The sequence below is a fragment of the Mustela putorius genome, unplaced genomic scaffold (assembly GCF_011764305.1).
Source record: "Mustela putorius furo isolate JIRA1106 unplaced genomic scaffold, ASM1176430v1.1 tig00000867_pilon_pilon_pilon, whole genome shotgun sequence".
NCBI lineage: Eukaryota > Metazoa > Chordata > Mammalia > Carnivora > Mustelidae > Mustela > Mustela putorius.
The window spans coordinates 3,690,103-3,702,770 of NW_025421501.1; the positions used below are offsets into that span (position 1 = coordinate 3,690,103).

General features: G+C 36.5%; 1 protein-coding gene and 1 non-coding gene across 3 annotated transcripts in view; one reads left to right on the top strand and one right to left on the bottom strand.

Annotated features, from left to right (window-relative positions):
• NCBP3 (nuclear cap binding subunit 3) overlaps positions 1 to 12,668 on the top strand; it is a 29,126-nt gene that overhangs the window by 10,250 nt on the left and 6,208 nt on the right. For both annotated transcript variants that reach the window (XM_004781947.3, XM_013050711.2), the window contains exons 4-9: positions 5,136 to 5,261; positions 7,426 to 7,554; positions 7,771 to 7,847; positions 8,815 to 8,923; positions 10,773 to 10,872; positions 11,167 to 11,270. In XM_004781947.3, the coding sequence (XP_004782004.2) occupies positions 5,136 to 5,261; positions 7,426 to 7,554; positions 7,771 to 7,847; positions 8,815 to 8,923; positions 10,773 to 10,872; positions 11,167 to 11,270 (645 nt within the window). The remainder of the gene's footprint in view (positions 1 to 5,135; positions 5,262 to 7,425; positions 7,555 to 7,770; positions 7,848 to 8,814; positions 8,924 to 10,772; positions 10,873 to 11,166; positions 11,271 to 12,668) is intronic.
• On the bottom strand, positions 2,224 to 2,328 carry LOC123393475. Its single transcript, XR_006608257.1, has one exon. It is a non-coding gene; the product is annotated as a U6 spliceosomal RNA (small nuclear RNA).

Here is a 12,668-nt window from a genome sequence, read left to right on the forward strand (position 1 = left end):
AAGACATACTTGAGAGTAATGAACATTGAATTCCTAACAAAATTACTTCAGAGAAGGGAGGGAGAGAAGGGATGTGGAGGAGTTACACAGGCCTGTTTTGTAGGTAATGTTTTATTTGCCTCGAGTCTTTTGAAGAAATTAATCGTAAAGTTAGGTGGTGGATATGCAGGCATTTAAAAAAATTTCATTGGTACATTTGCATATTATACAACTACAAAGATTAAGTGAGATATATGAACTGAAGTATTTAGTAAAAAAAAAAAATAAAAATAAAAAAAATATCACAATCCTGGTAAGGCTGAGGTTCTTTTTTTTGGAGGATATGACCTTTATTTATTTAATTTTTTTCATTATGATACTTGTACTCTTTAATCCTTATCACCTATTTCACTCATCCCTCCAACCCCATCCGCTCTGGTAACCATTAAGAGTCTGTTTCTCGGTTTGTCCATCTCTTCTCTTTTTTTTCCTTTGCTTGTTTCTTTTGTTTCTTAAATTCCACATATGAGTGAGATTGTATGGTGTTTGTCTTTCTCTGACTGACTTCTTTCACTCAGCATTATATTCTAGCTCTATCCATGTTGTTGCAAATGGCAAGATTTCCTTCTTTTTTATGACAGTAATATTCCTGTGTGTGTGTGTGTGTGTATACCACATTTTTTATAAAGATTTATTTATTTATTTGAGAGAGAGATGGAGAGCATGAACAGGAGGGGCAGAGGGAGAAAGAGAGAGAAGCAGACTCCACGCAGAGCCCCACACACAGCTCGATCCCACTACCCAGAGACCATGACCCAAGCCAAAACCAAGACTCGCTCAACTGCGCCATCCAGGCACGTCTGTATACTATACACCACATCTTTCTTGTCCATTCATCTGTCAATGGACAGTTGGGCTGCTTCCTTAATTTGTCTATTATTAATAATGTTGCATGTATCCCTTTGGATTTGTGTTTTTGTTTTTTGGGGGTAAATGCCAGTAGTACGATTATAAAAGTGCCAGTAGGGCACTTTTATTTTTAACTTTTTGAGGAATCATCATACTGTTTTCCACAGTTGCTGCACCAGTTTGCATTCCCACAAAACAGTGCAAGAAGGTTCCTTTTTCTCCATATCCTAGTCAGCTCTTACTGTTGCTTGTGTTTTTTGTTTTTTTTTTTTTTAAGATTTTATTTATTTATTTGACAGACAGAGATCACAAGTAGGCAGAGAGGCAGGCAGAGAGAGAGAGAGAGGAGGAAGCAGGCTCCCCACCGAGCAGAGAGCCCGACGCGGGGCTCGATCCCAGGACCCTGGGATCATGACCCGAGCCGAAGGCAGAGGCTTTAACCTACTGAGCCACCCAGGCACCCCTTGATTTTAGCCATCCTGACAGGTGTGAACTGATACTTCATTGTAGTTTTGATTTGCATTTCCCTGATGATGAGTGATGTTGAGCATTTTTTCATGTGTCTGTTAGACATCTGGATGTCTTCTTTGGAGAAATGTCTGTTCATGTCTTCTGCCCTTTTTATTTTAAGTTTTAATTTTAATTCCAGTGTTTCAGATGTACAATATAGTGATTCAACAATTCTATACATCACTGTGTGCTCATCACAAGTCTACTCCTTAATCCCCATCACCTCTTAAACCCATCCACTCTGCCCTCCTCCCCTCTGTAACCATCAGTTTGTTCTCTGTAATTAAGTCTGTTTCTTGGGGCTCTTGGTTGGCTCAGTGGGATAAGCCTCTGACTTCCACTCAGGTCATGGTCTCAGGGTCCTGGGATTCAGCCACACAGTAGTAGGCTCTCTGCTCAGCAGGGAGCCTGCTTCCCTCTCTGTCTCTGCCTGCCTTTCTGCCTGCTTATGATCTCTCTTGCTCTCTGTCTAATAAATAAATAAAATCTTAAAAAAAAAAAAGAGTCTGTTTCTTGATTTGTCTCTCTTTCATTTTTTTCCATTCTTTGTTTTGTTTCTAAAATTCCACATTCAGGGTGCCTGTGTCGCTCATTTGGTTGAGCAACTGCCTTTGGCTCAGGTCATGATCCTGGACTTCCAGGACTGAGTCCCACATTGGGCTCCCAGCTCTTTAGGTAGTCTGCTTCTCCCTCTGATCTTCTCTCTCATGCTCTTTCTCACTCACTCTCTCTCAAATAAATAAATAAAATAAAATAAAAAGTTTTAAAATTCCACATTGAGATGGTATTTGTCTTTCTCTGAGTGACTTATTTCGCTTAGCATTAAAAAATATGGAAGGCTCCACAAATTTATATGTCATCCTTGTTTAGGGGCCATGCTCATCTTCTCTGTATCATTCCGATTTTAGTATATGTACAGCTGAAGCAAACACTTACGCCCATTCTTAATGGGATTATTCATTTTTTGGATGTTGAGTTTTATTAATTTCTTTATATATTTTGTGTACTAACCCTTTATCAAGTATGTCTTTTGCAAGTATCTTTTCCCATTCAGTAGGTTGCCTTTAAGTTTTCTTTTTTTTTTTTTTTTTTTTTTAAAGATTTTATTTATTTATTTGACAGAGAGAGATCACAAGTAGGCAGAGAGGCAGGCAGAGAGAGAGAGAGGAGGAAGCAGGCTCCCTGCTGAGCAGAGAGCCCGATGCGGGACTCGATCCCAGGACTCTGAGATCATGACCTGAGCCAAAGGCAGCGGCTTAACCCACTGAGCCACCCAGGCACCCGCCTTTAAGTTTTCTTGATTGTTTCCTTTGCTCTGCAGAAACTTTTTATTTTGATGTACTCCCAGTAGTTTATTTTTGCTTTTATTTTCTTTGCCTCATGAGATATATCTAGAAAAATGTTGGAACAGTCAATGTCAGGGATACTACCACCTGTGCTCTCTTCAAGGATTTTTATGGATTCAGGTCTCACACTTAGGTGTTTAATCCATTTTGAATTTATTTTTGTGTATGGTCAAAGAAAGTGGTCCAGTTTCATTCTTTTGTATGTGGCTGTCCAGTTTTCCTGATGCCATTTGTTGAAGAAACTCTTTTTTTTTTTCATTGTATTCATTCATCCTTTGTTAAAGATTAATTGACCATATAATTATAAGTTTATGTCTGGTTTTTGTCTTTTGTTCCATTGATCAATTTTTATGTCAGTATCATACTGTTTTAATTATGACTGCTTTGTAATATGAGTTGAACTCTGGAATTGTGATACTTCCATTTTGTTTTTCTTTTTCAAGATTGCTTTGGATATTCAAGATCTTTTTGTGGTTCCATACAAATCTTAGTATTGTTCATTTTAGTTGTATGAAAAATGCTGTTGGCATTTTGGTAGGGATTGCATTAAATCTGTAGATTGCTTTGGGTAATATAGATATTTTAACAATATTTGTTCTTCCAAACTATGAGCATAGAATTCTCTCCATTTCTTTGCATCAACTTGAATTTCCTTCACTGGTGTTTCAGGTCTTTCATTAGGTTCCTTTTTGACTATAGCCTTCAACCTTTCTTCCTCCCTAGAGGTAGTTACTGTTACCAGTATGAATTGTTCCAGGCCCTTTTTTAGGTATTTGTATACACAAATATGTATCCTTAGAAAATGTATGGTGGCATTTCTATTTTATTTTTTTAATGTCGTCATATTATATGGGAACACCTTTTATTGCACTTTGCAGATGCTGCTTTTTTTTTAAACAAATTGAAGGTTTGTGGAAACACGGTTGAACAGGTCTGTTGGTGCCATTTTCCCAAAAGCATTTGCTCATATCAAATCTCTGTCACATTTTGGTAATTATTACGATATTTCAAACTTTGTCAGTATTATTGTATTTGGTATGGTGATTTGTGATCAGTATCTTTGATGTTAACAATTGTAATTATTTTGAGATGCTACAAACCACTCCTTTATAAGATGGATAACTTAATCGAGAAATGTGCTTGTTCTGACTGCTCCACCAACTGGCCAGTCTCCCATTTCTCTCCCTCTCTTTGGGTCCCCATTTCCTGAGATAAAACAATATTGAAATTATGCCAGTTAATAATCCTACAACAGCCTGTAAGTGTTCAAGTGAAAAGAGGGTACATGTCTCTCACTTTAAATCAAAAGCTAGAGGTGATTAAGCTTAGTGAGGAAGATATATCAAAAGCCAAGATAGGCCAAAAGCTAGGCTTCTAGTGCCAAAGAGCCAGTTTGTGAATGCAAAGGAAAAGTTTTTCTCAAAGAAATTAAAAGTGCTACTCCAGTGAACACATGAATGATAAGAAGTGAAACGGCCTTTTTGCTGATATGGAGAAAGCTTTGTGGTCTGCATAGATCAAACCAGCTCATTCCCTTAAGCCAAAGCCTAATCCAGAGCAAGATGCTGACTCTTCTGTGAAGGCTGGGAGAGGTGAGGAAGCTACAGAAGAAAAGTTTGAAGCTGGCAGAGGTTGGATCAGGAAGTTAAAGGAAAGAAGCCATCCATCTCTATAACCTAAAAAGCACAAGGTAAAACAGCAAGCATGGAAGCTGCAGCAGACTGTCCAGAAGATCTAGCAAATTAGTGAAGGTGGCTGTACTAAACAACAGATGGGCAGTGAAATCTCGTGTTTTGTTTCCCATGTGCACTTTACTGATTACTGGTGAGATCAAACATCTTTTCATATGTTTATTGACCTTTTGTATTTCCTTTCGTGTGAAATGTGTGCTCATGTTCATTTTTATTTTGGGCTATCATTTTATTATCGATTTGTAGGATTTCTTTACTCTTAGTTTCATACTTTGCTTTATATTCAGGAGCAGCGTCTCTTCCGAATAGTCTTGGCTATTGCACATCTCTATTTGACATATATTCTAAAATTATAGAATCAGCTTGTCAGGTTGAAGGAGTAAGCCTGTTGAATTTGGTATTGCTTTAGTTACTACAGATTAATTTGGGGAGAGGTATCATCTTTTTAACAATACCATTTGTTTAATCTTTCTCAGCCTAATATACCTTTCTGAATTAGATCACTTGTTTAATGCTGTTGCTCTGTGATAAAAATTAAAGTAGCATACCTTACTGTTATATCTCATTTCTCTGAAAATAATTGTCGTCTCTTCTAGCACATTTCTTTTCTAAACACAGGTATCTGAGCTGATACAAAGGGGTGCTGGTGAGATGTGCAGTAGCAGGTGAGAAAATTCTATCATCTCTTTTTTTTTTCTAGCAATCCCCAAAGTGAGACTGGAGACAATCTACATTTGTGGAGTAGATGAGATGAGTACCCAGGATATCTTTTCCTATTTTAAAGAATATCCTCCTGCTCACATTGAATGGTTGGATGATACCTCCTGTAAGTACACTCAAGTTTTTTGTTGTTTTTGCCATCTCAGATGGTGAATATTTGTGATTGAGACTACTCGTCTGCTCCCTAACCTCTGCCTTTAGCCTAGGGGAGAAAGAATGCCCATTGATGAGAATCACATTGCCTTAGCCAGTCTGCCAGATCATATTCCATGAGTATTTCAAGTCAGCTCAGATGTGATGACCAGGAATCTAGAAGGTTGGTTCCTGGTATCTGAGTCTTGTGTACATGATTGAGGCCTCTTTAATTCCCACAATTTCCCAACAAAGGGGTGGATCCAACTATATAGACTTGGGGCTCTGTGTTCAGGACCTTAGATTTTGTCATTGCACCTTCCTGTATAGGTCTTCACAGGCCTGGGTCTGCCTTAGTATCTGATCTAGGACTAAACTGGAACTTTCTGATACTATATGAAACCTCTCATCTTTGCTTGCTTTGAAGCTTCACTTGCTTGAATTAGCTAATATTTTTACTTGCATCCCCACTCCAAGTCTGGTAAGACCTGTGGTAACCACTCTGCTGGCTTCTTGTCTTAATTCACTTCTAGTCTGGCTTGGCTTACTGCCAGCTTGCTGACCTGCTAGGCTGTACCTTGAATAGCTGCCTGGTTTTCCCTGCCGCTTTTTTTTTTTTTTTTTAATAAAGATGTTGATTCAGCATTGAAAGGAGGAACATGACAGAGTTTTCTCCGTTTTTCCTTTTGCTTTACTTACACAACCTAAATCAAGGGTTGGCAAACGTTTTTTTATAAAGGGCTAGACAATAAATATTTTAGACTTAGCAGGCCATACGGTCTTTGTTTTGTTATGTCTATTCAGCTCTGCTATTGTAGCGTGAAAGCAGCCATAGACAGTATGTTACTGAATGAGCCTGCCTGCTTTCCACAGATCTTTTTTTAATAAAAAATATGTTGGATGTGTAGTTTATTATTTATTTATTTGCAGTTTGATATTTATTTATGTGTAGTTTATTATTTAATTAATTATACCTATATAAAGGTGGTATAGATATAAATAAATAAATAAATAAATGAATAGGTGGTGGGCTGGATTTCCTTTGCTAACTCCTGATCTACGTTACTAAAACTGTAGCTAAGGCATATTAGAATCAGGGAGACCCTTTAGACTTACCCATTTTTACTAACTCATGTTGAACATCAGAACTGAGAAACAGAGAAGGAAAATTGTTTGCCCAAGGCCACATTGTGTGTTTGTAACTAAAGTGAGAATCTGTAGATCTTCATATCTGAAACTGAGAATGTAAAGGTAACTCTAATTTGAGAAATGCTGCTTTAAATAAAATTAAGTAGATTTATTTTCTTTTCTTTTTTTTTTTTTTTTTAAAGATTTTATTTATTTATTTGTCAGAGAGAGAGCGAGCGAGCGAGAGCGAGCACAGGCAGACAGAATGGAAGGCAGAGTCAGAGGGAGAAGCAGGCTCCCTGCGGAGCAAGGAGCCCGATGTGGGACTCGATCCCAGGACGCTGGGATCATGACCTGAGCCGAAGGCAGCTGCTTAACCAACTGAGCCACCCAGGCGTCCCTAGATTTATTTTCTATAAGACTTCTCAACATCTTTTTCTTGCTAAATTCTCTTGCTTAAAGAAGCAGATTAAATTAGTTGCTACAAAGCCAAGTGGCTGTCATGACTCCACTGTATATATTCCATGGATACCATCATCACCCACACTTTATAGTAGGAAACAATCATTTAGCATGTCTGAATGACAAGGTACAGCAGATGGCTTCCCTGTAGAGGGCAGTAGTATAAAGGCTAATCCAAATTTATTTGACAGTGGTCTTCTTGCTATCATCATCATCATCTTCTTCATCATCATCATCATAAGAATGCTAACACTATATAATACTTACTGAGTCAGGCATTTTTGTATACAGAACCTTTATATACAGAACCCTTTTTTCATGGAATACAGTTATTTTGTGGAACTTCGTTTGGGAATGCAGCTCTAGGCTAATTTCATCAAGGAGTTTTACTGCCACTTTCTGTACTGCTTTCATTAGTTGGTTCGTACATTTACTGATACTGATCTGTAGCTAGATGAGGCCATAGCAATGACTATGTTGCAGTCTCTGTTTTTAAAAAATTTACCATATGGGTATGATGTAATGTTTTATTTTATATTTTGTTTTAGGCAATGTGGTTTGGCTGGATGAAATGACAGCCACACGAGCCCTTATCAATATGAGCTCTCTGCCAGCCCTGGATAAGATAAGAACCAGGGATGCCAATGAGGACAGGTCATCTGAGAAAAGTAAAAAAGGTAACAACACAAAGGAGGGGCTTTAGGGCTGAAAGTCCTGTTCTTTACACTATTGGTTTAGGTTTCTCTGCAAAGCATTATATAGTATCTCATTGTCAGTTATTTCTAAGATAAGCTGTGATGCTTTGGATCATCAGTATATAGGAGAAAATAATGGACTTCTAAGTTACGTGAGATGGAGTTATGTTAAGTTTCATCTTGTCCCTTGTATTTTAGACAAGCAGGAGGATAGTTCAGATGATGATGAGGCTGAAGAAGGAGAAGTTGAAGATGAGAACTCAAGTGATATAGAGGTTAGTAATAGAGCAAAGATATAAACAAGGTTATAGTGTAAAAAAAACCCAAACTGTTTACTTTCTTTTATTTAAGGCTTAAGGACTTACTAAGCTGTGTTCTTCCTTTGATTGAACCTTTTGAGATTATATGAGGCTCCTGGCCTTTAAGTTCTTATGGCTATAATGAGTGACTTTTCCTGAAATCTTAGAATAGTACTCATTCTTCTATATAAGAGAAAATGGTTTTATTGAGGAATACTTTGAAGTAAGAAATTAAGAAAAAACAAGTGATGGAATATTTCCTAATGGGGCATGTGCTGTTATTAAATACATTAAATACATTAGAGTGTATTCATTTAAAAAATATTTATTGAATACCTACTATATACCAAATTCTAGGTCCTTTGGATATAGCATCAAACCCATGTCCTTCTCTCTTGGAACATATATTCTAGTGGAGAAGACAGACAATACACAGATACACAGATATATAATGTCAGAAAGTGAGGAGTGCTATGGAGAAAAGTAAAGAAGGGTAAGCAGATAGAGAATGATGAAGACTATTCTTTTAGACAAGGTGTTCAGGGAAGACCTCTGACTTAGAAATGTTTCAGAAGAACATGTGCTGTCCTGCTTCAAGAATTGTAGAAGAGAAGAATGAATGTAAAAAAGAATGTAGAAGAAAGAATGCTTTCTCAATGGTGACTTTGCTACTGAATAAATATGAAAGAAGCTTTGGGGCGCCTGGGTGGCTCAGTGGGTTAAAGCCTCTGCCTTCGGCTCAGGTCATGATCCCAGGGTCCTGGGATCGAGCCCCACATCGGGCTCTCTGCTCAGCAGGGAGCCTGCTTCCTCCTCTCTCTCTCTCTCTGCCTGCCTCTCTCTGCCTACTTGTGATCTGTCAAATAAATAAATAAAATCTTTAAAAAAAAAAAAAAAGAAGGAAGCTTTAATGTTTATATTGAAAATGCTCTTTTTTCTTAAGTTGGACACATTGTCTCAAGTAGAAGAAGAGTCTCTGCTAAGAAATGATCTTCGTCCAGCCAACAAACTTGCTAAAGGAAATAGGTTATTCATGAGATTTGCTACAAAAGGTAAATGTGATATTTGGCATTAATTTTTAGTTTTATTCTAAGTCATGTATTTTTGAGTGACATCCTTTTCTTTTGAAGAGGATGTTAGGTCAAGTAATCTCAAATCCCTTCAAACTGTAATGTTCTATGTTTGTGAAATGATGGCTTGCTACCTGAATTGAATTTCACACTTTGAAGGTGAATGTTAGCTGTTTGTATACTTTTGTGATTTCTGGCTGAATTATTTTCTCTTAAAGCTAGTTTGTTCTCTGTGCTTTTCAGCCAATTTATCTTCTGAACTATGAAAACATTTTAAAATTATACTTTCTTATTCATCACAGCAATATCCTCCTGGACATTGCTAGTAGTGCCATTCAGCCTTATCCTCTAAGGTCCTAAAAGCCTCCTAGGCTCTCTGTGCACAATGATTCTGGTGTGCATTAAAATATATACGAAATTTGAATATGGAATACACTTGGTTTATTTTTCTTGACTGAGACATGTTTAAAGATTCTAGGCTCGTTATTTTATAGACTGCCCCTCAGTTTGTTTTTTTACTATCTCCTCCTAATTGAATCAGACTGCATATTAGGCAAGAGTATCACAGAAGTGCTGTTGTGTCATTTGCAGTACATCCTGTCAGGAGACACGTGATATTTACTTGTCCCGTGTTTGGAGATTTTAGCTTTTCTCAGTTAAGGTAATGATATCCAGGTTTCTCCTGTTTTCTGTTTGTAATACAAAAATTGGCAGGAGGTACTTTGAAATCATATACATAGACTTTGGTTCATCATACTTCCACTCAGCATCCATTGATGACTTTTTAACTCTACACTTCTTTATTAGTTGGCATTGTGCTTAAGGAAAAATTTTTTCTTTTTACCCATTTATTTACTTATTTACTTAACTGTATCAGTTTAGGTTCATGAGTCTTATTTTATTCAGTGGGTTATTCATTCATGTCTTTGTTTCAATTTACAAATCTTGGATTTGGCCAGTGGAGCCCCTTCAAGCTGTATTATTTTGACATGCCTTCATGATTCTTTGTACACTTCTATACTTTATGGCACAGTAAAACATCTTGTTTTTCCATACTCAACATGTACTATCCCTGTCCCAAATCTGGAATCAGCCATTTCTCCCAAGCAGCTGGTGGGCATGTCTTTTAAAGGGTGCACATACTGGCTTGTGCCACTGTTTACTTATAGCCCTGGATAAGTGTGCCTTGGTATTCATCTTCTGTAATCAGTGAGTGCCTCAACAAAAATGTGTATGATCAGTGACCACCTTTTCTTTCTATTAACTGGCATTTTAACTTGATGAAAGTGATACATTCTAGATAAATGGTGCAATGCTGTTTTCTTTAAGCCATTTTACGAAACATCATGATAGATTGGAAAAAATGTTTTATGAGATATATGGAGTTATGTATAATCTGTTTCTTTAATACTGATTCTTTGTTATTGGAGTGTTGTCATTCAGAAACAAATGTCATCTTTCAGGGAAGCAGGAAAAATGCTACCTCCTCTAGAAAGCCCTTTTCATTCTTCAACAGCTGTAGTGACTGAAGCTCTTGTAAGCTTCCTGAAACCTTGTATGTTGCATTATTGTTGTTGTTAATAATATTTTCTCTATGAGGTCATTCAGCTCCTTAACAGCAGCTTAACTTCATTCATCTCTATTTTGCTTCACCTGCTCTATACTGCACTGCTTTTTAGGCACTGAGAGTGAATATTTGTAGCATATCTTTCCCTTTTGTTGGCAGATTGTGCTGATCTGACCTCCGCTATGGAAAACATATTTTTAAACCATTCAACATTGTCTTCATACCAGTGGGAAATCCTAGGTAACTGTCGTAATTAATTTTTAGATGACAAAAAGGAACTTGGAGCAGCCAGAAGAAGTCAGTATTATATGAAATATGGGAATCCAAATTACGGAGGCATGAAAGGAATTCTTAGTAATTCTTGGTAAGTCTAAAACTTTACAATAGTTTAAGTAGTACTTAAGCTTTTCTTAATCCCTCAGTTGGTATTCTGCAGTGGAATGTCAACACCATGTGTGCACTCAAAGGAAGACCAGAAGAAAGAGTTCAAGATTCTTAACTCTGGGGTAAATGGTATGAAAGGCTGAGTTTTAGTTTCACATAGAATGTCTCTGTTTCAGTACCTAACATTTCATCAGTGTATAGTTGAACTTAATTAGTGGATTTCAAAGTCCTTCCTGTTGGTTTTTGACGATGTGCTTATTTTGGAATGTTGCAGGAAGCGAAGATATCATTCCCGTCGCATTCAGCGGGATGTGATCAAGAAGAGAGCCCTGATTGGGGATGACGTTGGCTTGACATCCTATAAACACCGACATTCCGGTAGTTGCCTGCTCAGCTCTTGGGTAGACACATGTTTGGCTCCCGAAATCATATTCTTATTCTTAATACAGTCTTTTAAGGTTCCAAACTTTATCATCCTCTCTTCCTTGCCCTCACCCTCTGCCAACATATAGGAAAGTAAGTCAAGTCACAATTAATTTTAAATTGCCCATACAAAAGAGGTCAAATGATTTAATAAAAGCTGTTCTAACAAAAAAGGCCAAATGTGACATAGGAAAAATTGAAATAAAATTTTCTGTAGGAATCTAATTTTTCTACTATTAATATCAAAAGCTGCATGAAAATTTTTTGTTATTTTATCAGATGACTTGATTTTATTATTTCTTTGTCTGATGATAAAAATAGGCTGCTGTGTCTAATGTTTTATGCTTATTGGCTTGTGCACACGAATGCCTCTGTTAAGTATCATGACTTGGGTTTCATTTTGTTTGTTCTGTCGTTCCTTTCTTTCTTTCTTTCTTTCTTTTGGTGCTTATGTAAGAAGCATTTTCATTATGTTTTTATAAAGATTTGTTTCTATTTTTAATCTAATCTGTAGAATTTTCTACATGCTTTGTAGACCTGCTAAGTCAGCATACAAACATGGGATAACATGTATACGTGTTTATCATTGTAACAGGGACAGGTGAAGTCCATCATTTTTATTTAATGCATATATCCAAAGTTGTATATTTGAAATCTGCATCTTTAAAAATGCACATACTTTTCTGTTACACAGTTACATAATTTCAGTTACTCTAAGATATTCTTATCATATAATCTTTATCTTATCATATAATCATTATCTTGTATTAAGTTAAAAAGCAAATTGCCCCTAATTCTGGCACTCTAACATAAACAACTGATTTCATTTTACATTTTTCTTACTTTTCTCTTTTCATAATAAATATAATTGTTAACATATTTTATAGTCTTCTCCCACTTAAAAGCATTTTTCCATGAACTTTAAAGTTACAATTGATTTTCATTATTCATAGTGGTTATGTTCTATAAAGTTATTATGATCATTGATATAGTGAATACTAAACCGTTCAGAGACTCTGGTCACACCATTTTCATCAACTGATCAATATATAACCTTCTTGGATTGTGTTTCTGTTTAAAGACATCTTAGTTAATGCATATTGTTGATTCATTAACATTGGACTCACAGCCAACAGCACTGTATCTCATGCTTGAACAAAGCTTATTTAACACATGTTTATTCTATAAGGCACATCACAGCCTTCTTGGGCTTAGGAACTCTAGACAGCTTTGGCAGTACACTTAGAGGACATTTTTAAAAATTTTTAAATGAAATCAACAAAGCCACGAAAATATGAAAAGCATGGCACTTAAGAAACTGCAAAAAGAGCACTTGTTTACAGTATGAGAGCT